Source organism: Physeter macrocephalus, chromosome 6 (genome assembly GCF_002837175.3).
Source record: "Physeter macrocephalus isolate SW-GA chromosome 6, ASM283717v5, whole genome shotgun sequence".
Lineage (NCBI taxonomy): Eukaryota > Metazoa > Chordata > Mammalia > Artiodactyla > Physeteridae > Physeter > Physeter macrocephalus.
Window position 1 is genome coordinate 69,898,419 of NC_041219.1, and position 25,589 is coordinate 69,924,007.

Genomic DNA, 25,589 nt, shown 5'->3' on the forward strand with positions numbered 1-25,589 from the left:
TACAGGAATCAAGACAGTATGGTACTGGCACAAAAACAGAGATATAGATCAATGGAAGAGGACAGAAAGCCCAGAGATAAACCCACGCACATATGGTCACCTTATTTTTGATAAAGGAGGCAAGAATATACAATGGAGAAAAGACAGCCTCTTCAATAAGTGTTGCTGGGAAAACTGGACGGCTACATGTAAAAGAATGAAATTAGAACACTTCCTAAAATGAAGCAACTGACAAAAGATTAATCTCCAAAATTTACAAGCAGCTCATGCAGCTCAATATCAAGAAAACAAATAACCCAATCTAAAAATGGGCAGAAGACCTAAATAGATATTTTTCCAAAGAAGATATACAGAATGCCAACAAACACATGAAAGGATGCTCAACATCACTAATCATTAGAAAAATGCAAATCAAAACTACAATGAGGTATCACCTCACACCAGTCAGAATGGCCATCATCAAAAAATAGACAAACAATAAATGCTGGAGAGATTGTGGAGAAAACGGAACCCTCTTGCACTGTTGTTGGGAATGTAAACTGATACAGCTACTATGGAGAACAGTATGGTTGTTCCTTAAAAAACTAAAAATAGAAATATCATATGCCCCAGCAATTCCACTACTGGGCATATACTCTGAGAAAACCATAATTCAAAAAGAGTCATGTACCACAATGTTCACTGCAGCTCTATTTACAATAGCCAGGACATGGATGCAACCTAAGTGTCCATCGCCAGATGAGTGGATAAAGAAGATGTGGAACTTATATACGATGGAATATTACTCAGCCATAAAAAGAAAGGAAATTGAGTTATTTGTAGGGGCAGGACAGGAATAAAGACGCAGACGTAGAGAATGGACTTGAGGACACGGGGAGGGGAAAGGATAAGCTGGGACAAAGTGAGAGAGTGGCATGGACATATATACACTACCAAATGTAAAATAGATAGCTAGTGGAAAGAAGCCACATAGCACAGGGAGATCAGCTCACTGCTTTGTGGCCACCTAGAGAGATGGGATGGGGAGGGTGGGAGGGAGATGCAAGAGGGAGGAGATATGCAGATATATGTATATGTATAGCTGATTCATTTTGTTATAAAGCGGAAACTAATACACCATTGTAAAGCATTTATACTCCAATAAAGATGTTAAAAAAAAATAAGCAACCACAAGTTGAGTAGATCTCTGCACCCGCCCAACAGAATCTTAAAAGTCTATGCAGAGACCATAATTGGGTTCTGTCACAGGCAGACTCCAGATGGTCTCAACAACACCTCACTCTCTCAAGGCTGCATCCTTGAAAATGGCTTTGGCTGTGGCAAAGGTGGGCAGAACATACATTCCAAGGGGAGGGGAGGGGGAGAGGAGCTTCTGATTGCCCTGGTCCAGCTCGGGGGTCAACCGCCAGTCACATCCTCTTGATCATCTCTTCCAACAACTGAAAACTCAGCTCAGTCATTTCTAATGTCCTACCTGTCTTGGGATCAGCTTATCAGCAGAGACCATGCATTCTGCTCTGCTCTGCTTTGCTCCTCCATAAGGAAGGGGTCCTGTGGTCATTCAGCACTGTTAGGGACCGGGTAAGTCTGTCTAATGCAGAGATGGTAGAGTTAAAGTCACATTCTCATGTGACTTTAGTCATTAGTAAAACCATCATTAGTAATAAAGGTGGCATTTGATCACCATCTGCCTTCCTCCTGTCCATCTCTCAATTGCTTCTGAACACACATAGAGGAAAGCAGGATATTAAACCTTCGCTTTTGAAATCTCAGTTGTCTAGCTGATAAGGACAAAAAGAAAGTGAGAGGACTTGATCGATTCAACAGAAAACAGAGAAAGAGAAAAGAAAAACAAGCAAAGGAATGGTGGACCACACAGAAGAGACACAATCGGAACAAAAATTCACAGAGAATTAAAAATATAATGGGTTGGGGAAAAAGTATATCAGGCAAAATTACCCAAAGAAAATTGGTATGACAGTGTTCATATTGTTCAAAATATAAATGTGATTTTAAAAAAAATGCATTAGTGGGAATACATTTCACATTAATAACAGATATTTATATTGGTAAATGATATAAACAACAAAAATGATATGAAAATTATAAATTATCATGCACCTAAAGTCGTAGCCTCAAAATATAAAAGGTAAAAGTGCCAAAGATATAAAGACAAATTGGCAACTGCATAATTACAGTGGAAATTTTTAATGCTATGTATCAGTTAGCTATTCCTTCATAAAAATTACCCCAAAACTCTCTGGCTTAAAATAATTGTCCTTTGTTATTATTCATGAATCTACACTTCAGTTAATTAATTCAAGTGCAGGATGGACCCAGTTAGGATGACTTATCTTTGCTTCACAGAGTTTCTCAGACTAGCCAGGGCCTGTTTGCATGGCAAGGCAGAGGTTCCAGAGAGAAAGCAGAAGCACATAATACATCTGTGATTAGGCTCAGTGTAGGCAAATCATTACTTCTGCTTTATCCTACTGGACAATGCAAGGCCGGAGGCCAGCCCAAACTCAAGACATGGGGAAACAGATTCCACCTCTTGATGGTAGGAGTCACAAAGTCATATACTAAATGCATGGTTACCCAGAGGCCATTATTTAGGGTCATCAATGTAATCAATATGTCACATTCACCTCTCTCAGAAATTGATATGTTAAGTGGATAAAAATAGTGGTAAGGATATAGAAGATTTAATAACATAATTAACAAGCTTATTTTATAGATCCATGATAGATGTTAGATAGATGATACAGAGATACATAACTTGCATGTAACAAATAAATTTTCCTTTCAAGCACGTATGAAACAGTTACACAAACTGAACAGAAAAACAACCAGGGAATTTTCAACAGTTTTCAAAGAACTTGTCCTTGAGATCACAGTATTTTATCATACTGCAACTTAATTAGAAAACAACAAAGTAAAAAAGCAAAACACATGTATTTGGAAACTAGAAATACACTTCTAAATAATTTATAGACTGATAAAGACATCATAATGGTAATTATAAATATTCAGATTTAAAAATAAGAATACTGCATTAAACTTGTGGGATGATAAAAGAGCAATTGCAGGGGAATTTATAACTTTAGATACACTTATGAGAAACTAAGAATGACAATAAACAAGCTAAGTTTCACCCCAGGAAGCTGATAAAGCCTAAAGGAAGAAAAATGGAAAAAAAAAAGTAAAATTGATTGCAATCATTCAGAGAATATTCTCAAACCGCAAAGTAATTATGCTAGTTTATTTGAAGGAAGAAATACTATACTATTATTTGATGGTTGACTGTGATAAATCAAAAGTATATATTGAAAAGACTAAACAACCACCAAAACTTTTTTAAGAAGAGGCATGGTTTATATGTCAATATTGAAGATAAAATGAAATTTAAAAAAATCAGACCTTGAGGACATTATGCTAAGTGAGATAAGTCAGACAGAAAAAGACAAATACAAATACTGTAAAGTATGTGGAATCTTAAAAAAATCAAACTTGTATAGTATAGTGATTATAGACAACAAGACTGTAGTACTGCAAATGTAACACTTGCTAAGAGACTAGATCTTAATTATTCCCACCACAAAAAAGAAATGGTAATTACATGATGAAATAGAGGTGTTAGTTAACAGTATGGTGCTATTTTCTATTGCAATATATAAATGTATCAAGTCAACATGTTGTACACCTTAAAGTTACACAAGGTTACATGTCAATTATATCAATAAATTAAATAAATAAATAAATAATAAATATTTTAAAATTAAAAAAGCCAAACTCGTAAAAAACAGGGAGCAGAACAGTGGTTACCAGGGGCTGGGATGAAGATGGGGTGGGCATTGGCGGGATGTTGTTTAAGGGTACAAACTTGCAAATAGTAGATAAGTAAGTCTTGGAGCTCTAACGCACAGCATGGTGACTATAGTCAACAATACAAGCTTCAAAGTTGCTAAGAGACTAGATCTTGTTATCACCATAAAAATATAACTGGAAAAATCCCTAAACAACACTCTTTTAAATAACCCATTAGTCCAAGAGGAAATAAAATGGAAAATTGTAAAATACTTTGAATTTAATGAAAACAACATACCAAAATTTGGGGAGCCTCTTAAAGTAGTGTATATAGAGAAATGTGTCACATTCACTTTTATATATTAGCTTCCACCTTAGAAGAAACTAGAAAAATATGAGCAAATTAAACCAAAACAAGTGTCAGGAAGGAAATATAAAGATAAGAGCAGACTCAAATAGCATTGACAACGGAGGAAAAAATAATAGAGAAAAATCAGTAAAACCAAAAGCGGGTTCTTTGAAAAAGTCAATTAATGAGATAAACTTCCAGCCAAGATTATCAAGAAAAGAAGTGAGGAGCCACAAATTACCGCTATCAGGAATTAAAGAGGATACATCATTACAGTTCCCACAGATATTACAAAGATAAATAAGGAGCTAGTATTAATAACTTTATAGCAATAAACCACATATCAGAAAAAAAAATTACTTAGACACAAACTACCAATGCTTACAAAGAAAAAGGTAACCTGAACAGCCCCATATCTATTAATAAATTCAATAAAATCAATTTATAGTTAAAGATATTTGAACAAAGAAAACTCAAGACTTAGATGGCTTCATAGGCAAATTCTATCACACATTTATGGAAAAAAATAGCATCAATTTTAGACAAACTTCTGGAAAATAAAAAAGGAGGGAACATTTTGTTTAACATTTGAAAATTTGGTTTTAACATTTGAAAATCAATAAGCTTGTATATACTAAAAACAATTTTCAACAAAGATGCCATGTCAATCCAATGTAGAAAAGCTAGTCAACATTGTCCATTGCTGGAGCAATTGGACATCCATATGCAAGCAAATGAATGAATGAATTAATCCTTGACCCCTACCTCACACCATATAAAAACGTAACTTGAAATGATCAGGTACCTAAATGTAAAGACAAAAACTGTGAAATTTCTCGAAAATGTTTGTGAGGTTCATCAGGCAAAAATTTCTTAGATAGAACACTGCACAAACCAAAAAAGAAAAAAAGGAATTAGACTTCATCAAAATTAAACACTTCTTTTCCTCAAAAGATAATGTTTAAATAACACAAAATAAGCCACAGACTGAGGGGAAATATTTGCAAAATACACATTAAAAAAAAACCAAAACTGACATCTAGAATTTATAGCTCTCACAACTCAACTGACAGCTGCTGAGCACTAGGAACTGAAACTTGGCAGCCTTCCTCGAATGGAGTAGGCATGGAGGAAATTACCTGCTAAAGAATCCTGGAAACCGGTATGGGAGTCTTGGCCGGTTTGGCACCCTTGCTGCAGAAGACCAACGTCTTCTACTGTGTGGAACCCATTCCAACAGCGACACAATGTGGCAGTGAGAAGCAAATGCAAACCAAAGAGGTTCTGGAAGCTGAATATCTGGGGGACTGTGTCAAGCCCCTAGAATTGACGATGACTTCAAAGACTGGAGATTATGGATTTCTGCTAATTATTCATATGTGTATTAAAAAATTAATTGGAAAATAAAAGTTACAATTGTACCTTGAGTCTGCGAAGCATTTCATATTAGATGTTACCATAAATGGCATAACTATATGGTAACTTGATACTTGAACTATATCTCTACAGTTTAAACTTAAGAGAACTTGTATTAGTTTTCCATTGCTACCATAACAAATGATCACAAACCGAGTGACTTAAATTTATCTTACAGTTCCACAGGTCATAAGTCTGACGTGGGTCTCACCAGGCTAAAATCAAGCTGTTGGCTTCAGCCCTGTTCCTTTCTAGAGGCTCGAGGCGAGAATCCGTTTCCTCACCCGTTTAAGTTGTTGGCAAAATTCAGTTCCTTGCAGTTGTAGAACTGAGAACCCCGTTTCCTTGCTGGCTGTCAGCATCCAGATGCCACCCACATTCCTTGGTTTGTAGCTCCCTTCTTCCTTCTTGAAAGCCAGCAGGTTGAGTTCACCTCTCATCGAATCTCTCTGACCTACTCTTCTACCCACCCCTTTCCACTTTTAAGGATTCAACTGATTAGATTCCAGGACCCTCGAAGATAACCTTGGATAATTTCCCCATCTCAAGGTCTTTAGCTTTGATCCTAACTTCAAAGTCCCTTTTGTCATGTAAGGTAATAGATTCACAGGCCCTGGAGATTCAGCTTTGCAGGGGGTGGCAGGAGGGCCATTATTCTGCCTACTATAAATATGTATTTTTTAATGTTTAGAAGTCGAATCTTAAAAATGTCTTGACATTTCTACTGAAGAAAAGTCAAACTTTTTAGGATAGGATTTACCCAATCCTTCCTAATATTTCCTTCAGCCTGGTTCCTCATTCCCCTCCATTCAGCCTATACTAGATTTAACTTGCGGTCAACGAAGGGGTTTTGATAAACCTCCTGAAGTAGTGTGCAAAATTTTACATGTATGCTTATTTTTCTGGAGACAAGGTACAGAGCTTAGATCAGATTCTCAAAGTACTCGTTGGAAGACCCTCCCCCTGAAAAAAGAAAAAGCTACAAAAGTGTTTGACAATAAATATGTTGCTTTCACATAACGTACATTTTCATGCTTCCACATTTTTCTGCATCTCGTTCAGTGAGGCTGGGGAAGATTGCGGGCTTTGAATCTCTCAGGTGTCTGACTCAAGCTAAAACTGGTCAAGTGGTGATGGCATTTCTCTAATAACAAATAATGAAGGTAGCAAGTCTGATGGGGAGCCACCAAGATGAAAGCAATTCAGGACAAGTTGGATGAACCTGCAAAACAGCTAAAAACTCGAGGGGAGGTCATCTTAACTCAGGGAATCTAAGGAAGGAAAGTCGTACTATCTATAATAAAATTACAAGTTTGGATATGATCAAAGTTGCCATAAGCTACATGGATGGACAGCAAAATCAGGGGAAGTTTTGTCACACATATGGCAGATTATCTATCAATAAGAAGTCAACCCCATAGAACAGAAATTCTATTTTCACAGGAATATGTGAACTTAAATAAAAAGGTTTTATTCATAATAGCCAAAAATGTTAATGTTGTCCAAATGGGGATGCATCTAGAAACTATTATACTAAGTGAAATTTACCAAGCACAAGATACTATTTACATGGAAGGGGAAGTGAACTGACTGCAAAAAGGGAACAGGGTGTGCTCTTCGGGGGACGAAATGTCCTTTATCTTGGTTACACAACTGGACCTATTTGTCAAAACTTGTACACTTAAATTTTATTGAATGTAAATTATACCTCATTAGCATACTTTAATATGTAAGAAGGATACATACTAGGTTATTAACATGGATTGGGAGGGATGAGATGGGGGAAGAGAAAGCTAGGTGAAAAGGTAAAAAATAAAACCACTCTTTTAAAATTATGTACATGATCCGATTTATGCATTTATGAAAAATTATATGTGTATGCATGAAGAAGCCTGTCAGCTATCTGACGCTGCAATATTGAAATCCAACACTTGCATCCTTCGCATGTTCAAATTTAGGGGTAGATCAGGTGATGGAAGCCAGATGGTGATGGATTACAGCAGAGTAGGTGGAGGAAGTGGGACAGTGAGTCTAGCAAACTAACAAAGTATTGGTTACATTGTGTAGTTAAGCTTTGGAACAACAATAAAGAATGAAAGAGATACTATGAGGTGTGCTGTTAAATCCCATAACTGGCCTCAATATTTCCAAAAGATTAAGTCCCAGCACGTCTAAAATGATGTTTCTGAGGGAATCCACACACAGGGAACAGCAGCAACTCTTGGGGCATCAGGTAACATCAGCTTTTCTGGAAGAAGCCAATCTTGGCATGGGCTGACTGTACTTCACAGGTAACCCACACTGAGCAAACGGCCTGGGTCTGCAGACAGCAAGCCTGAGTTCTGTAACTCTGGCTTTTCTAGAAATCAGCCTGTGTCTCTGTTGAGTATCCAAATATTCAGACCAAAATGGAGATAACGTCACCCAGCTAGTTTTATGTTTTAAGAATTAGTAATAATGCATAAGCACAGGATGTGGCATAAAACAGGTACTCAATTAGTGATAGTTACATTATTAATCCCCTGCCAAGAAAGGACTCAGAAACATACTCAGGAATCCCCAAATAGCTGCTGGATGGATGGATGGATGGATGGACGGATGGATGGATGGATGGATAAAACTATGAACAAGTCAGTCAATTCCAGGGACCTGCCTATTTTCCCAGACTGAGCTTAAGTATCATTGCCTTGGGGAAGCTCCCTTCATCCTAAGCTACACACATTTTCTCACTTAATAGTGTAGGTTTCCTACCAAAGGCAATGAGAGTAGCACAATTATATATGTATTTTTCCCCCAAATTAAGAACAAGGCCTTGCATATAGTATACGCACAACAGATGACTGTTGACTAAAGAAATGAATGGAGATGATCAGATGGAAAGTGATTTCTGACCACTAACAGTACTACATCAAAGAGGCAAAAAAAAGAGATTTAGGAATATTCCAGTTTATAAACTTTTTATTTAAAAAATAAAATTATAAACAAAGTACAGAAAAATATTGACACCTGTGATAACAAGGAAATGACTCCTAATCTTTTAGGGCAGTTGTTATCCTGGAAGAGCAAAATCATGAGTTTTATAAAGAAATTTTGTGCAAAGGAGGAATGTACTTTTAAAGGTTCATTTGTAATAGGTATTTGGCATTGACAAAAAAAGTATTTCTGTCTATATAAACATTCTGCAGCATATTTACGTTCAAGTTACATTTCCAAACTCTATGCCAAATACAGTCTAACTCACCGTCAAAAATTCCTAAGATATTACTAAAATTCTGTTTATTTGGTGGGAGTGCAGTATGACTTTAATAGAAAATAATTTTATGTTCCTTCTAGATCAATTATATTTTAACTACTTCAACAAAATTCACTGGCCCTTTCTTCCCAGTTGAAGCCAAACCTCTTCCAGACAAATTAAACACAAATTGAAACTTGGCTAGAAACAAAGTTATATAGTAATGTTTTTCCTCCTTCCTTATTTAAACTTCCAATGGAAGGACATTGGCTCTGATAAATTACTTTTCTTTTCCAGTAGTTAGGACATATTATGGATACAAGTTGCAGAATTTTAACTTCTTTTTCAAAGACGGCTGAAGCAATTTTCCCTTTCAGTTGTTACCAAATTCCTCATCAAAAAAACGTATTAAGAAACCCACATAGTTTTCTGAAAACTTTCCTCCATTTTCCCCATACATTCCTCGAATCAGATGACTTACTCATTAACAATTTGTTCATTTCTTGCTTAGTTTCTCTAAATTACACTAGGATAGCTATCCTAATTTCCTGATATTCTTACCATTTCAATTTTCTAAATTATGATTTTATTAAAATCAACATAAATTATACATAGCTTCCATCTTTACTACAGTTCTCAGAGAAGTTTATCTGAACTTCCTGGGGGGGAGGTGTGGTCAAGGCTCCACGGGGCCTGTCCGTCTAGGTTGGCCGAACTAAAATGTCAAGATTTGAACATTCTCAGGCCTCCAAGTGATCCCAGACAAATCGAATATACTCATAATGTATCAATTCTTCCTCAATTCTCTCAAGTTCATTTTTTACGTCTAGTAAGATAAATGAATGACAAAACAAAGGAGACCCATGAATGTCATTTAGTGAAGCTCATTCTAACTGACTTCAGGTTGTAACTTCTCCTCCAGTACATGAGGGCTGGCAGTTGGCAGCAGGTTGCTGAGTTGACACCACTTCTAATTCAGATTCACGAACAAAAACCACTGCATCACCACTTACGTTTATAAGACACTGTGCCTATAAGAACAACAGGACATGTTCAGTCACAAACTCAACAACACGCTCATACTCTTCTGGCTACCCTGGGGGCAGTGCTGTAGAGCTGAAAAAGCATACAACCCAAGAGAAAAATGAGCAAAGGATAAGAAGGCAATTCACAGGAAACAAAGAAACTCATTAATATAGTTATTTAATTTTTTAAAGGGATCTTTAACAATTGTAAGTGAGTTATTAACAAACTGATAAAAGAAATTTATTCTAAGATTTAACCTAAGCAACATTCCCTTGTCCCCATTAACAGAATTATATTACTTATTAGAAATAAACAAACAGTGTGGCCCCATCATGATGTACTCTTCACCAGCAGGGCAGTTAGAACTGGACAGCATCATTCCAAACCAGAGGGCGTCTTTAACTGTCCTGCATTAGCCATCATTGGATCCCAAAGACCCACCAAGAAGGTGGAGGAAACAGTAATTTAGGAGCAAAACTTCCAGAGGTATTTAAGAATAATAACTAGTCACTGGGAATGTGAAAACAGCATCTGACCTATGCAGATGTGAAAACAGCATCTGACCTATGCAGGACCATGGTTACCAACATATTCATTAAAACATATTTTAAGCCTCTAGAATCAAAGAGCTTTGAGGAGCAATTCTCTTTTTCGGGGGAGTGTGGGAGGTGAAAAGGCCATGGGATACATTCACAGGTTCCTGCCATCAGAGGTTTTTAACCCCATCTCACCTGGTTTTTATTTGGATTCTCCATGAAGACACACTGCTTCATTATGTAGGAGACAACAGCATTCCCTCCCAGTGCAGCCACGTGAGCTCTCACCATCGCAAACACTTCAGCAATAAAAGCATGGAGAAAACCACTGACACCTCCTTCCTAAATGATGACGCGCAAAAAACCAAACTGGATACATGTGTAAACTAACGTACATAAAACATCAAAGAATACATATCAAAACATCTTAAGTGATCTTAATATAACGGACAATCATTTTAATTCCCTCCATAATGGGGATTTGTTGCATGAATGAACAAACAAACAAACCTTTACTGAGCACATGTCTACGACAGGGATTACTATCTTCATTTTACAGATGATGAAACTGAAGCTCAGAGAATCTGTGACGTGCCCATGACGAGCCAAGACCAAAGAGCTACCGGACAGATGGCAGAGCAAGAGTTCTAACTGTCCCTCCATCTTCAGCACCTCCCTCTATCAAGTCATTCCCATCATCATTCAAATAAATTGATGGTAAATATAAACAATGAGACTTCCCTGCTATCCATATCTCCTATTCTGAAAATGAACCAGGTTCCAGTCACACTTGTCTTTTTCAGTTTCTCAAAGGTGTGACATCTTTTCCTGCCTCGGGGTCACTGCACATGAAGGTTCCCAATTTTCCACCAGGGTAACTTTTACTCAATTCTTCAGGTCCTGGTTTACATGTGACTTCCTCAGAGAAACCTTCCTTATCAGATCTAAATTAAGTTCTCCCATTATATTCCCTGACAGGCCCTGTTGTATTTCTTTAAATGACTTACTATTACTAGGAGTTACCTATTAATCACATGATTATTTATTTACTGTCCACCATGCCCGAGTTCCACTAGACTAAATCCCATCAGGCCAGGAACTGACTCTGCTGTGCTCACAACTACATACGCTAACACCTACTTCAACAGATGCACGTACTAAGTGGCCCGTACATATTAGTTAGGGAATGAAATCCAATAGTTTGGGGAACTTTTTCAGTGTTCAAAAACAAACAAAACAGAAACCAAAGGCTAAATGAGAGCTTAAAATGCTTTTCAACCTAAGTTTTCCACAAATTTTACTGGATGTTATTTATAGTCTAGGAAGAAATTTCCAACTTTAAACTGGAGGTTAAGGGCAAAATTTAATACACTGTTAGAAGAACCATTCGTCCAGGTCACATCTTTCTGAAAAGTCACAGGATCCTACATAAAGTTTTGTACAGGTATCTCTCTTTGTAATTAAGGAGTTAAGTGAGTTGTGTCAGCCTGCCTCTGACTCAATCATCACACCTGGGACAGTTTTTTCTTTTACTTTTATCAGTTTTCCTCCTCCATCTCATCAAATCAAGGAATTCTGATAGCAGAGTAAAAGAGACTACAGAGGGGTAATTTTTAAAAGATTATATAATTGTAAGCAAATAATTCATCAAGCAATGAATAAATCTGGGCTATTATACCATACAGTTAATATTACAAACCTCTGTTGAAAGGAGGTCTACTGTGAAGTAACATTTTGGGGTATGGTTGCTTAAGCAGTAGAGAAGGCACTTAAGAAATAAAATTTTATGGATTCAATAGTACAATATCCATGTGCTAGTAAGAGCAACCGGAAAAGGTCAATTCACCAATCTATGCCAGCTTCTCACACCCAAATTTCTTTGTCAAACTTAAATGGACTTAAAAGTGTCTCCTATTTTAATTCTACACTAAAAGGTTTTTGAGAGTATCTTAAGATAGTTTCTTTCCCATCTCAACACAATTAGAATATGATTTTTAAAAGTAATTTATCTTAAAGGAAACATCTATCTAATTAGCTAATCTGTCAGAAGTCACTCCCTCATTTACACAAAAACAACTTATGTTTACTCTGCACCAGACACTGTGCTAGGTGCAGAAGGGTGAGCATGATATCAAAAATTAATAAGCAAGCTGTTATTTCCAAGAAAGTACAGAAACACTGCTAGTGAAGCAATGGGGAAAAAGCATGGTTAAGTCATGTTTATAATGAACATACTTTTTAAAAATACAAAGTACCGCTGAAGTAAATTTTGAAGAGTTTATTGGGTTTCACACCTAAATAATTAAAAATTTTCCCCATTCACAATAATTTGCTTAGCAGTCCTGCTCCAAAACATGACAAATAGAAATATAATCTTTTCTTGAGTTTAAACTCCTCTGTAATGCAAAAAATAAGCTGACTCTGATTCTTAACTTTGACTACATCAAGTAGAAGATTAGAACTGCTGTTACTTAAAAAACAAATTAAAGTTTAATGATACCCAGCCAGTGTGAGGTAAGAACTTGAACAAACATTTTTACACACTGACGGCGAGAGGGGAAGAAAACAAGTGGCCTCAGTCTTTTTCAGAGGAAGAAAATGATAGAGCTAAATGACATAAACAATCCCCAAGACATCTCTCCATGATACAGTCCCTTACTATTTCTAAATGTAAACCCTTAAAAATTGCTATTTAAATATATCTCAGGCAAATACCTACTGAGAAGACTAAGCTGTTCTTTCAGGGCTGTTTTAAACTCTAATCAAACACGGATACATTTATTTGTTTTAGTTACCACATGATAAGGACCTGGAGTTTCTAATAACAAATGGGATTAAACCCAACACAACTCTTGCGATAATACTAGCTGCTAGAGACAATCCAGACAGGTTATGAAAAAAAGGGTGTGTGTGTGTTACTTCTGGCAAATAACCAATTTGAAACTTGTTTGGTCTTGATACTAATATCTTCAACCACAGAAAACGCACAAAAACAATGAAATAACAACTATAAAATTACCTCACGAAGAGAAGTGGTTTCTCGAATAAAAAACATGTTAATTATCCCAAGATATTTCGTTATTTTTGCTCCAGGAATGAAGGAAAGAGGTGTCATCTTAACTACCCCAACTGTAGAATTTGCACAAGGTGGAGAAGAACGATTCCGGAAATTTCCTTCACCCACTGGACTTGCTTTTTCGACTGTCACAGCTAAAATTGGAGAAAAGAAGAGAAAGCATCAAGATCGTATGCTGGTGACTCAATTATTCCCTAAGGTTTCCAAATAAGTGGTGACAACATTCAGCTGTCTGTGAGGCTAAGCCATGTCATGAAAGAAATCATGCACTGCATGCAATTAAAAATAGAGAGAGAAAGAAAAACATAAGAGGAAATGCTGGAATGGAATCTTTTGGAAGAAAAATGGCATTCCTGCAAAAGAAAATGTTGATGAGGTGGAGCTACACACACAATGATCGTTATAAAGTGAAGAAAAAGCGGTAGAGCATTAAAAATTATCTGCTGTAGGAACAAATTATTACAAGGAGAGTGTGAAAGTTGTTACATTTCCCAGTGCAGTTTTTTCCATCTTTTTTTCAGACGACTTCATCATTGTCAACTTGTAGATAAACCATATCTTAACTAGTTGTCGTAGGTTTCTTTTCCAAACCTTCTCGATCAAACTCGTAATTTAAAAAATTCAACAAATGACCTTGGCTGTCTAAAAGTTGTTTGTTCATAAAATAACAAATAAGAGCTACCACTTATCAAATAACTACTATAAACCAGACATATATACATATATACACACACACACACACATATATGTATATATATAATCCTTACAACAACCCAGCAACGTAGGTGTTATCTCCATTTTACACGAGGAAACTGAGGCTTACAAAACTTAAATAACTTGCCCAAGGTCACACAGCTATTAAAATGGCACTACTAGGATTCAAAACCAGATCTGGCTGGCTCCATATCTTGTGATCTTCACCCTAAAACACAGTTCCTTCCCTTTAATGTAAAATCTTTCACTCAAATACCTCAAAGTCTACCAAAACACATAGAGTATAGATAAAGAACATGTAAGTACTGATCCTGAGTCTAGCAGTGAGATAAGAGTTGACCACTTTCTCTACGGAAATATCTCATTCTTTTATCACTCTGGATATCGCTCTTAGTAAACTGACAAATACCATACACTACCTAGTACCTTGGGTCCTGGAAGAGTGTCTCTTCAATAAGAGAGCTCATCATTTCCTTACACTAGATGATATAATATCTATTTATAAACTTTCAAGAATACCTTCACAAAAATAAAATACTAAAAACACAACCCTACAGTTAAAGTTAAAAAAATCTAAAGGCTCTTCAATAGCTTTTGCTAAATGACCTTTAGAGTCTGCAGCTTTCACACTCCAATACATGATTGATTGGCAATGTTATTACTGAGTAGTCAGGTCTAGGCTTCACCACTGGGAAATCAAGGATATGCTTCTCAGATTGTAACATGGTAGAAACATCCGCCTACTTGTCTTAATTGATCCACGCCTTATGGTCTGAGCTTTCAGTTTAATGAGCTCTATCCAGCTGCTGCATCTGTCTGCAAAGGAACTGTAATCAACTGACGTTGCTGAAAACACAGACAGAAAACAAAAGAAAAAACAAAGAAAAAATATGGATGACGTCTCTTACTCGTCATAACACTCCTTCCGATGACGTAATTTATCTGTAACTTAGGGGGAAAAGTGGTCCTTTTCAAGTCAGGTAAGAGAGATAGTAAAGAGTCAAGCTTTAGACCATGATTTGTATAAAACCAATTTCTCGGCTGGCTGAGCATCTTTGGTGATGTCACAGCTGTGTGGTCTCTTAGGGGGAATGGAAGCAGGTCTAACGGAGAGATCAGGGAAAGGACCATACGCTGTGTTTTAACTAACTTCATTTCCCATTCTTTTTACTTCACACTGTTTCAGCTGTTTAGATTCAGGACTTTAATTTACAATCAGAACTTTGTGAATAATTCCTTGCCCTATTTTTACCCTGAAATCAAAAATAAAAATAATGAGAATCAAATGGTGAAGAATACATGAAAAAAAATCACTAGTTAACTTATCTTTTATTAAAATACCTTCTTTCTACCAATAGTAACAGGAAAGCCAAAGGGTCATTTTTGTCAATATTCTATTTCCACGTCTGATTTTGGCGACAAAGCTTCTGATAACATGGGTTGAGGGGCAAGTGTGAGCCTAACAAGTTCTCATTTGAAAAAGAATAACTTTTACTACTGCTGAGCTAAAAAACAATGTTAAAAAACTAAAGCCTTATTTTTAGAAAGTGGGACCCTATTAAAATACTAAAAATGTAAATATTCGTTTAATTACTAGTTTGTAAGACACATTCTAACTACAATAAAGCCACATTTTGGTGTCTATTCCATCGTCCAGTGCATTTCTCTGATGTCTGTATGCTTATGAATCACCACACTAGAATTTCACACCTTTGGAGACTATTTGCTTAATTAGACAAACTCACCTCTCTGTGCAGCTGGTATACCTGAGTTAGAACTTGCACTCTCCAGGTGTTCTAATAAGACAATATGAACAACATTAGCTTGGGTGCTAAGTATAAGCCAGTATCTCTTCTTTGCTCTTGGTTAATACTCTCTAAAAGCCAGACTAATAGGAGGAAATCTTTATGGCTTCATTATAAAAGTAAACCAAATAGAAGTATTTAGGTTTAAAACACAGTTTCTATCGATATATGAAAACTAGCTCCATTAATAAATACCATGCCAAGAAAGATTACTTGTTACTATAACACAAAAAAAGTTTCAGAAACTACACACAAAATATCAACACAGTAACAAATGTTAGTGGGATGGAAGCAGGACGTGAGAAAACTGGACAGAGAAAAGGGTCAACCTACTGGGAAGAAAATCTGAAATGAAAAAAAGAAGGGAAATGTTTGTGGCGGAAGAGCCAGTAAGATTAAAAATTACAGACAAGGCAATGACCTATGTCTCACAGATAAACACAAACTTCAGCCTGACCCGCCTCCTCACCACCAACCCCTTCATTCAAGGCCTTCGCTTTCAACAGCTCCTTCTGGAACTATCAAGACTTTGTGGAACTAAAAGGTGACCACTCTCCACAGAAATAACTAGGAATCCCAAACTAGAATCCCCTTTACAGTAAGCTCATAAAAGCAGCATCCTGCATTCTCCCTGATAGTTTATATTTTTACAATAGATATTTAAGTCATTGTACAAATTTAAACAGTACTATAAAAAAAGAAAAATTCATAATCTATTTCTAATGTTCAGGCTCTATCCACACTACCATTATTTGAATTTTTGTTTCAAAGAATTTCAGAACTGAGAATATAGTGTGGCCAAGATAGAAATAACACATAAAAACACTAAGAATAATTTGGGTCAGCCAGTCTTTTTTTAAATTATAAACTAAGTAAATATATGTATTTTTGTCTCTGCTTAATGTGTTGATCTTCTAGTAATATTCTTAAATTAGCAGAAGCTATACTTTTCAAAAATCGGATTTATATAGAATGCTTCTGCTAATTGGGTGCAATGGAAGTATCTCCCACACCCACCCCACCCCCCAATTTTTAAGGCAATGACCACAAGCTAATACTGGAGAGTGTACAGTGGCTGACAATCCTCTTACAATACAGAACTGTCCAATAAAAGGGATCACTAGGTGAGGTCCATAAAATGGCTATGAGGAGATCACGCTGGATGCGCCCTGACCATCATGCCCTCAGGCTGTAGTTCTAGAGGGAGTATCCTCCTGATTCAGGATCCTGAGGGGCAATGGAAGCCCAGGAAGCGATGGGACCTCCTGTAGGAGGAAGACCAGAACAGAACTGACATTCAGAGGCTTACTAGATCTCTAGGGACAGCTCAGCCTGGAAACAGACGCAGTGCAGAAGCTGGGACAGTAAATAGCCCACCCCAGGCTCATACATCCCAGGAGGGTCCCAGAGCTCTCGTATGCCCTGTGCAGTATAGCCTCAGTAAGTAGAGACACAGAAAATATAGTCGGCATTAGGTATTCTGTGAAAGTTTTTAAAATGTGGGGATGGGAAGGAGGGGGAGGAAACTAAAAGAAAAAGTGAAAATTACTAAAATTGTCCTCTATACCTTGATATTATCTTGGTAATATGGAATTCTCTAGTAGCAACTGTATATAATTTAATGGCAAGTACCCATGAAAAGAGCTTAAACATGTAGAAGGTATCTGTTCCCATCTCTAAATATGTCAGGTGGAAAAAAACAAAGGTATACAATGATCTATAGAATATTTGTGTTTTTAAAAAAGGATAGAGTATCTTTGCAAAGACAGACAATAAGCTGTTAAAGAGTATCTGCCTCTTGGGAAGGAAAACGAAGGGAGAAGGAAGCTTTATTTTGGACAATGTGATTTTTTTTTTTGTAGTGTTTGAATTTTTCACCATGTACACTTACGACTTTTCCAAAAATAATTTTACGAAAGGTAGAGAAGAGGAGAAACAAGTGAGGGAAAATATTTATTCCCTGCCCTCAAATATGAATGTGTTTGAATTAAAACTTGAAAAGAACAAAACTTTTAAATTAGAGACATGGAGGGAAAGGCTGAGCCACGAGATTTTTGACCTCACTGAAGGAGAGCACGTTCATCTCCTCACATGCCTGCCAGGATGCTCATTTTTTCTCTCAGAGAAAAGGCCCAAGAGGAGCTGGTCCTGGCAGCAGCTGGACATCAGCACCTCGGACTGGTCTGAACACCTCAAATACCTAATGACCTCAGACTCTCAGTCACTCTGCTCCTTCTGATTACAGTTTGGCTTCCCAGGTAATAACAGGCTTTTCAAAAGAGAAGGTACTGCAGATACTAGCTGTCTGGCTCACTGACAAAGCAGTAATTCTGCTTAAGAATAAATAAATCCGTATGCAATCTCTAAGCCAATACTTTCTGGGTACTTGCACATCTCTGTGGAAGAGTCTGACACAAATACTTCGTATGCGAGGTCCCCACTGTAGCTGCAAAGACAGTCTACATCAAGCCACCCAGCAGCCCACTTCTCTTAGCATTTCCTTTCCCATTGAATACAATTTTGCTTTTTTAAAAAGTCACCAGTTACTGATAATCCCGCTAACCCTCAAAAAACAACCCTAGAAAGTTACTGAGGCAAACAGAACATGCAGAGTGACTATTTTCTTACTACACTTGAGCAATTTTTAACAGGCCTTAGTGGAGTGGGGAGGGGGATTAACCTAGATTAAAGCAGTTTAGTGGAAATGAGCATATAGATGAAAAACAGAAAAAAAATGTGGCAAGAATTCCTCCTCCCTCAATTATACACCTGCCAGTGCTTCCGAAGTTTGAGATGCTTCCATTCTCCTAAATAACCAATGACAAAGGTATAGGTTGGCTATGATAAAGCTTTACACTGACTACTCTTCTAACAACTTAATTTCTAGCATTAAAATTTACAGATCACCTTTGCTTTGAATAACTAGAAAGTATTTGGGATAATCTTTTCCAGTCACCCTAAGAAAATTGCAAAATTTGAAAAAACTCCTGCAAATTCTGAAAAGACTCTCTGGCAGATTAAAATATATGCAATCTGGAGTCCTTAAACTGTATGCTTTATTATCCTGTTTAACCATTCTTAGTTTTAAATTATCATGATCAAAATTTGGTTTTATGTCCCTTTAAGCATTTCCATCTATCTATAATGCATTGATCAGCTATGTCTTCTAACTATAAAATCTGGCTTAATGACTGAGTTAAACAAATGATGTACATAAACATTCAGTATAAATCTGGTCCATAATGGTCTTTAAATATTGGTGGATTGATAATGAAATTGCCATATTATAGTTAAAAATTACTAAGGCATAGAGAAAGACACAAATTGCTTCGATCTGGATATTCCACTAGTAAAAAAAAAAAAAAAATTCAACTACACAGCTACACAGGTAATATACACAGGTAATACATACAGTAGATGACAAAAGATAATTAGCTGCCCTATTTGAGTCATTAAAGCTTCCAACCCCGGATGTGCAACATTCTAACTCACTTCCTTTTCTTCTTCAATCCCCATCATTCACTCTTCCTCTCACTCCCATCCTTTGTATCCTTTTTTCCTAATATTCCTTGTTTGGGGTCAGTAACCCAATTCAATTTTCTTTGCTTTTCACTCCCTCTTCCTCTGACTCTGGATTTCACTGCTCTCGAGCTCTTGGAGAAGCTAAGATTCCTTATCTCTACTTCTCCATCAACTCTTTCTTTCCTTCCCACTTCTTGGATGAGGTTTTCACATTTTCCACTCTTTAGTTTCTGTTTTCCTCTCATTCTCCTTCCCCTCAGCATTTTTCTCCTTTCAGGAGCCCTCACTCACTGCTGTGGCCACGGATAACATGAAGAAGTTTAGCATTTTTTATAGTTGCTACCATTTGGTCACAGTGACAAAATACATCTTAAAAAAATAAGAGAGAAAACAGACATGCAATGAATTCTTAATACATAAAAACATTTTTAGTTAGCATAAAGAATTATATATACTTGTAAGAATTCAGAACCATTAGTTGGCAGGAAAAAGGAAAAGCTAACTTTTGTAGCTCTTATAGATTTATATTGCTAATTACAAGTTTAAAATAATGTGAGGCAAGTCATTTAAGTTTAAAAAATTAAACTATCTTTTAAAATCAAATTTGGTTTAACAAAAAGTAATTCTGATAGCCTACCATAAAAATAAAGAAAAAAGCTTCAAATGTGGATACCTAATTATGGAGTATAATATATTGAGGGTGTAAGCAAACTTGTTTTCTTTTTTACTGAAATCCAGAATTTGACCTATATTTATTTGTCTTATTCGTCAGAAACTGCTCAGTGAAAAGAGAACTTCTCCCAGGATATAGCTAATGCCACTGAACATGAGGATACCACCCCAGCATAAAGCAAAATGAACACAGAAACAAGGGTGGTATAAAAAACTTTTCCTCTATACAGTTTCATGCAACAGTATATAAACACTAAGACTGACTTAATTAAACCCTTTTATAGCCTTAAACTCTCAGAATTTTAATGAAGATTAAATTTAATGAAGATTAATTACAGTTCATGAGAAATATCTTATTTTTAAAAAATTTTTACCCAGATTACATTCACTCAGATTCCCTATTTTTACTATATTTGCTCCATCTTTTTTCATTTTCATTTCATAAAAATATATATCATTTTTAAAGCCTCTTAAAAAACCATTTCAGAGTGAAGTGACAGATATTCAGAAAGCTGACATGTAGATATTGAGGAGGAAAACACATTATGAAAGTGGTATAAAAAGTTTGCTATAGTCATCTTTTCTCTTAACACAGTTTCATATTAAAAAAAAAGTAATTTATGGTGATGCCACATCATCTCTGTTCCTCACAGTATTCATCAAAGAATTTTGATGACCTTCACATGATAATGTCCTTTAAGAAATTACTCAGGCTCAGCACATTTTAATATTTCAAATCAGAAAAATCATGATAACTATCAAGGTAACACCAAATCAACCACAAATCTGAGACATACATCAAACTATTCTGTTACCTTGAGAAACAAAACATGTAACAAATATAACAAAAGATGGAAGGAAACAAAATTAAGCATGGATGGACAATTCAGGCCGAAGCTTACTCTACACTGTCAATTAGGAAACATGTTATTGAAGCATCTTTTCTTCACATAATACTCGCTCATTTTCAATAACACAAAAAGATAAGGAAAGGTTTATCTACAAGTGAAAAGATGGAAGTATTAATAAACATACTGTGCATAGCTCTTGAGACTACTCTGTCAACATAAAAGGAAATAAAAAATTTTAATAAATTATCCCATTTGCGATAAGAACATGAGAATAAATTAGTATTCAAAGTTTTCAGAATTAAAAAAGATAAATCTCGATCAGCTTAGCTAACTGACCTAACAAAACTATAAAAACTATATATTTATTTACTTATCAGTATTAGTAGTTAACTTTTAAACCTCTTGTGGTTGCAGATAAGAAAGTAGAGAAGTTCTCTGAGCATTTATTCCTCACCCTCACCTTTCTCTCTCCCACCTATTTCCTCTAAACTGCTAAGCTTAACTTTCCCCAGATATTTCTATTCTCTATTCAAAGGCTTCCTTCATGTTACAATGTTCAATTACTACATTCATGATATAACACTCTATTATTACACTTTTCAGACCTTTTCAAAACGCATTCTATCCTCAAATTTTCCAAAATACTTTGAGATAACTTTTTCTAATATATACATCATAGCCCATGTTCTCCTGGCAAGACATGAGGAAGCAAAGACAATACATAAGCATGCAACATAAACCACAATTTACACGACTTTAAAAAAAATAAACAGATAAACTTTTTAGTGTTCAGAGATGATTTTAAAATGTAACATTCAAGGAAAGGCACATAGGTTTTATAGTTAAGCACTTAGTATTAAAGTTTTATATATATTAGTATTAGATGTGATGATATTGATCATTATGAAGCTGACAATGGTGACGACGATGATGATGATAAGGGTGGCATGATCTGATTCAGTGATTTTCAAACTTTTTGAAACCCTTCCTTCCAAAATCATATATAGAAAGCTGATACATAAAGCGTAGTGCATTGAAGCTGCTCTAGTTCAGAAGTAGGGGGTCTAGAGACCTATCTTCTCACCCCCCTGGCACCTTGCCTCCTGGAAGGCCATGAGGCACCTCTGAAGAAACTCTATGGTTTGGAGGAACAGAGTTTAAAAATCACTGGTTTAACTGATTTGAAGTTATTTGGAAAATTAATTAACAGAAGCTCAGTGTCACCTCAGGCATAATTTAGCTTTTATGTTTTTAATAATAGGGACATGTTAATAATTGAAGAACCATAAACTATAAAAACTCAAGAAATCAGAGAATTTGAAAGGCTAGAGAGAATCTTAATCCTTTCACATTTTACAAATGAGGAACTAAGATTTAAGTGGCTTAATTAGAGGTTACCTGGCCCAAGTTCTCAAACTTTATCAGTAGCAGAATTGAGAAGAAAAGCCAGGTCTCTTGGTTTATTACTCCACCTATGGCCCCTCTCCATGCTCCTTAAAATAAATTGCAAATATTTTAGGGACTGTTCGATATGACTTAGTCTACTCAAATTCTTCTTTCCTTGTTTTTAAGTTCAGAGTATCATTTGTGCAAAATACACTAATGACTTCAAAAAGCACTAGTTCTCATTACCTTTGAAAATATTTTGCAAGCTACTGCAGAAACTGTAAGTTATCAATATAGATATGGTCAATTTACAGAGTTTAAATCTAATCTTCTGCAGAATTCAGTAGCTATTAACAACATGGTAAAGTTGAGCTAACAGGGACCCCAAATCCACAAATAAATATTTGGATAGGTTAGCAATTGACCTTTTTGTCGTTGCCGATTGGGTTTTTGGTTTTGGTTTCCCCCTCGCCACCACTGCTGGGTAAGGATAAATGAAGTGATACTTAAAAGTGGTTTGGAATTAACCCTGTGTTAAATATAAGTTTCTGTAGAAAATACATGTTTAAAAAAAAATCTTATCTAGTCAGTTCAAGGAAGATTCTAGACTGTTCCACTTTTTGTTCTGAAAGCTATGTTTAAGTTATAAATCTGAACTCAGATTGTCTTTGGATTTGATTTTTTCCTCTCTATTCTTTCAAGAAATTCTCTATGGAGTTCTAAATTAGAATTTTAATTTAGACAAAAAGGAAAAAGAACCACAGTTACCATGTTAGAAAGTTCAGAATCTGAAAGTAGCTTCTTTTCAGCTTCAAAATATGAGACAAGATCTATTTATCTACACAGGCCTTGCACTGATTTAGTAAAGACTCTATTGACATACAGGCAATGTGAATATAAAACTATGCTGTATTATAACTAATACAGTATCAGATAAAGTAACTGACAAGTAGAAACCACAAAATAATGTCACTTGTATTATAAAACGGAAAAATTAGAAAAGCCAATTTGGTTTTAAATAACAAAAGCATCATTTCTAAGAATAAAAAATTTAGGAAAAAACACAAACTACATTTACTGTGTATGTAACGCTATAAGATAAGGTACAGTAATTCTGAAATTTTTATAATAAAAATTACACTGAAATCAGAAGAGAAATGGAAAAAACCACCTCCCACTTTTCTCCAAAGATTGTACAGATCTAAGTAGATCTACTGCTATTGAATTAAGGGACAATCATTTTGCATTTGAAAAGATGTTCCTCAAATATAACCAAGACACCCAAAAGACAGAAAGCTCATCCCTTTCTCACTTGTACTAACCTCCATCCAAAACCTCTCCACATAGCTTCCGAAGAAAATAAGTATTCTGTTTGTCTATAAAAATCTAAAAATTTTTGCAGGTTAGTGTTGCTAGAAGAAAATTTACCAGATATAATATAAATATCAAAATATACCATATGTGAATAGTTAACTTTGGGAAATCCAAATCTCTGAAAATAAAACTTTAATACATTTGAGTTACAAGAATGGAATATCATACAAAAAATTACCTTAATAAGTTATGATGAGATTACTTGAGAAATTAAAATAAAAGGAACATTACTCTCTCTCCTTTATGAACATGAAGAAACATACAATGAGGAAATGAAGAATAAATCTCCATCTCAAAATTAAGTTAAGATTACCTACAGTGAAGAAGCAAGTGTAAGGATCTAGAAACTAGTATTTGTGCTTGCATTTCGCTTACTTAACCAACCTTTAGCCGGTGGAAAAGGATGAGAAGGAAGTGAATCTGAACAGAGTTCGAGGGGAAACTGCAGAAGTTCTTCATTATCTGTAGAGGCTTGAGAGGCAGGAAAAACACAAGTTAATTAGTAATGATCTCTTACTAATTTTTTAAAAATTACTCTGGGATAACATACAAATTTCCCCCCAACTCAGTTAATTCTGGTTGTTTTGTCCTTGCTTTCTTCCATGGGGGTCCTTCACCTGCAGACATTGAGAGTGGTTGCTATCTTCTCTTGTGGGGCTGTTGTGAGATTTAGAAAGGGTAATGTATATAAATCTCTTAGCACAGCGCCTGGCAAAGAATAAGCACTCACTAATGATTATTATTATCCTACTTTTTGTACTATACTAGTTCTATGACACTTAAACCAGTTATTATCTATCTTTTTTGATAAATATCTGAACACATAATCATTTAATACATCTATATGACATTAATTCAATGCTACAGATGTAGGATATATTCAACTTAAAATACTTTAGATTAATCATGAATATTTATTTAGCCAGTAAGTCATTAAACTTTAGAAAGTATACTATTTCCCTCTTCTTTTTTTTCAGAACACACAAATGGTTTCTAAGATTTTGCATTTCTTTGGAATATATTAAGCATGGTACTTCCTAAATTTTACTGGATAAAGAACAACTCTGAGAATCTGCTGAACACTATGGGACCTTTCCTGAGAAAAATCCATGGTGCTTGCTACATCAGTTGGTTCTCAGATGCCTTGAGGACCTCCCCAGAGTTCCTAGGATAGGAGCCTCTAAATTACTGCAGAACTAATGTTATAAGCTAACTCTAAAAAACAGCAGCATTTTCTATGTAAATAGCAGCCAACCACCTATTCATGTGTGAAAAATATCATCAGCCATATGCTTATCCACACAGTTATCTTGATAAAGAAAACAGAAAAACTGACAGTATCGTGTCAAGAAACACGTCATTTATTTATTCTACCTATCCTCTATATTTTATCACTGAACTATAACACAGACAAACATGAACTATGCTCCCATCTACCATAGGTTTACCTCTTTGCAGTGACTTCTCAGCATGTGTTTTTGTGGTCTGTAAAGCCTGATTTTTGTCAAAAGTTATTGCAACTGCTGTGACTGTAACCTAGAATCACAGAAACAATATGATTAGCAAAATAATCATTCCCCAAATAGGCTTCTTATAATTCTTTTTCAGTACCATGGAACAACTAATACAAACTGGCTAATTTGCCTTTCCTGGTTAAGATTCTCAACCAGAACTGCACATAAACTCAGACATTCAGACTACAACTAAGCCCAACACGTATACCTAAACGTATGTATTCCAGAAAGAGCTCAAAAACCTTCTCTAAAAGATGGGGCCTAGAGAAGTCGCACAGAAGCACACCTTCTAGTGTACATATGCTGGAA

The 25,589-nt window shown here is 35.7% G+C and overlaps 1 protein-coding gene across 10 annotated transcripts in view; it reads right to left on the reverse strand.

Moving 5' to 3' along the window:
* Positions 1–8,512: 8,512 nt before the first annotated feature.
* C2CD5 (C2 calcium dependent domain containing 5) overlaps positions 8,513–25,589 on the reverse strand; it is an 81,918-nt gene continuing 64,841 nt past the window's right edge. For 3 of the 10 annotated variants that reach the window (XM_007116132.4, XM_028491086.2, XM_055085504.1), the window contains 7 exons: positions 25,215–25,302; positions 24,151–24,237; positions 15,902–15,952; positions 14,901–15,002; positions 13,386–13,576; positions 10,562–10,708; positions 8,513–9,835 (listed from right to left, as the gene is read on the reverse strand). In XM_007116132.4, the coding sequence (XP_007116194.2) occupies positions 9,704–9,835; positions 10,562–10,708; positions 13,386–13,576; positions 14,901–15,002; positions 15,902–15,952; positions 24,151–24,237; positions 25,215–25,302 (798 nt within the window). In that variant the 3' untranslated portion in view covers positions 8,513–9,703. Of the gene's footprint in view, positions 9,836–10,561; positions 10,709–13,385; positions 13,577–14,900; positions 15,003–15,901; positions 15,953–24,141; positions 24,238–25,214; positions 25,303–25,589 lie in introns of those variants that run through there. The other 7 variants (XM_028491089.2, XM_007116134.4, XM_055085505.1 and 4 more) reach the window with 4 other exon arrangements.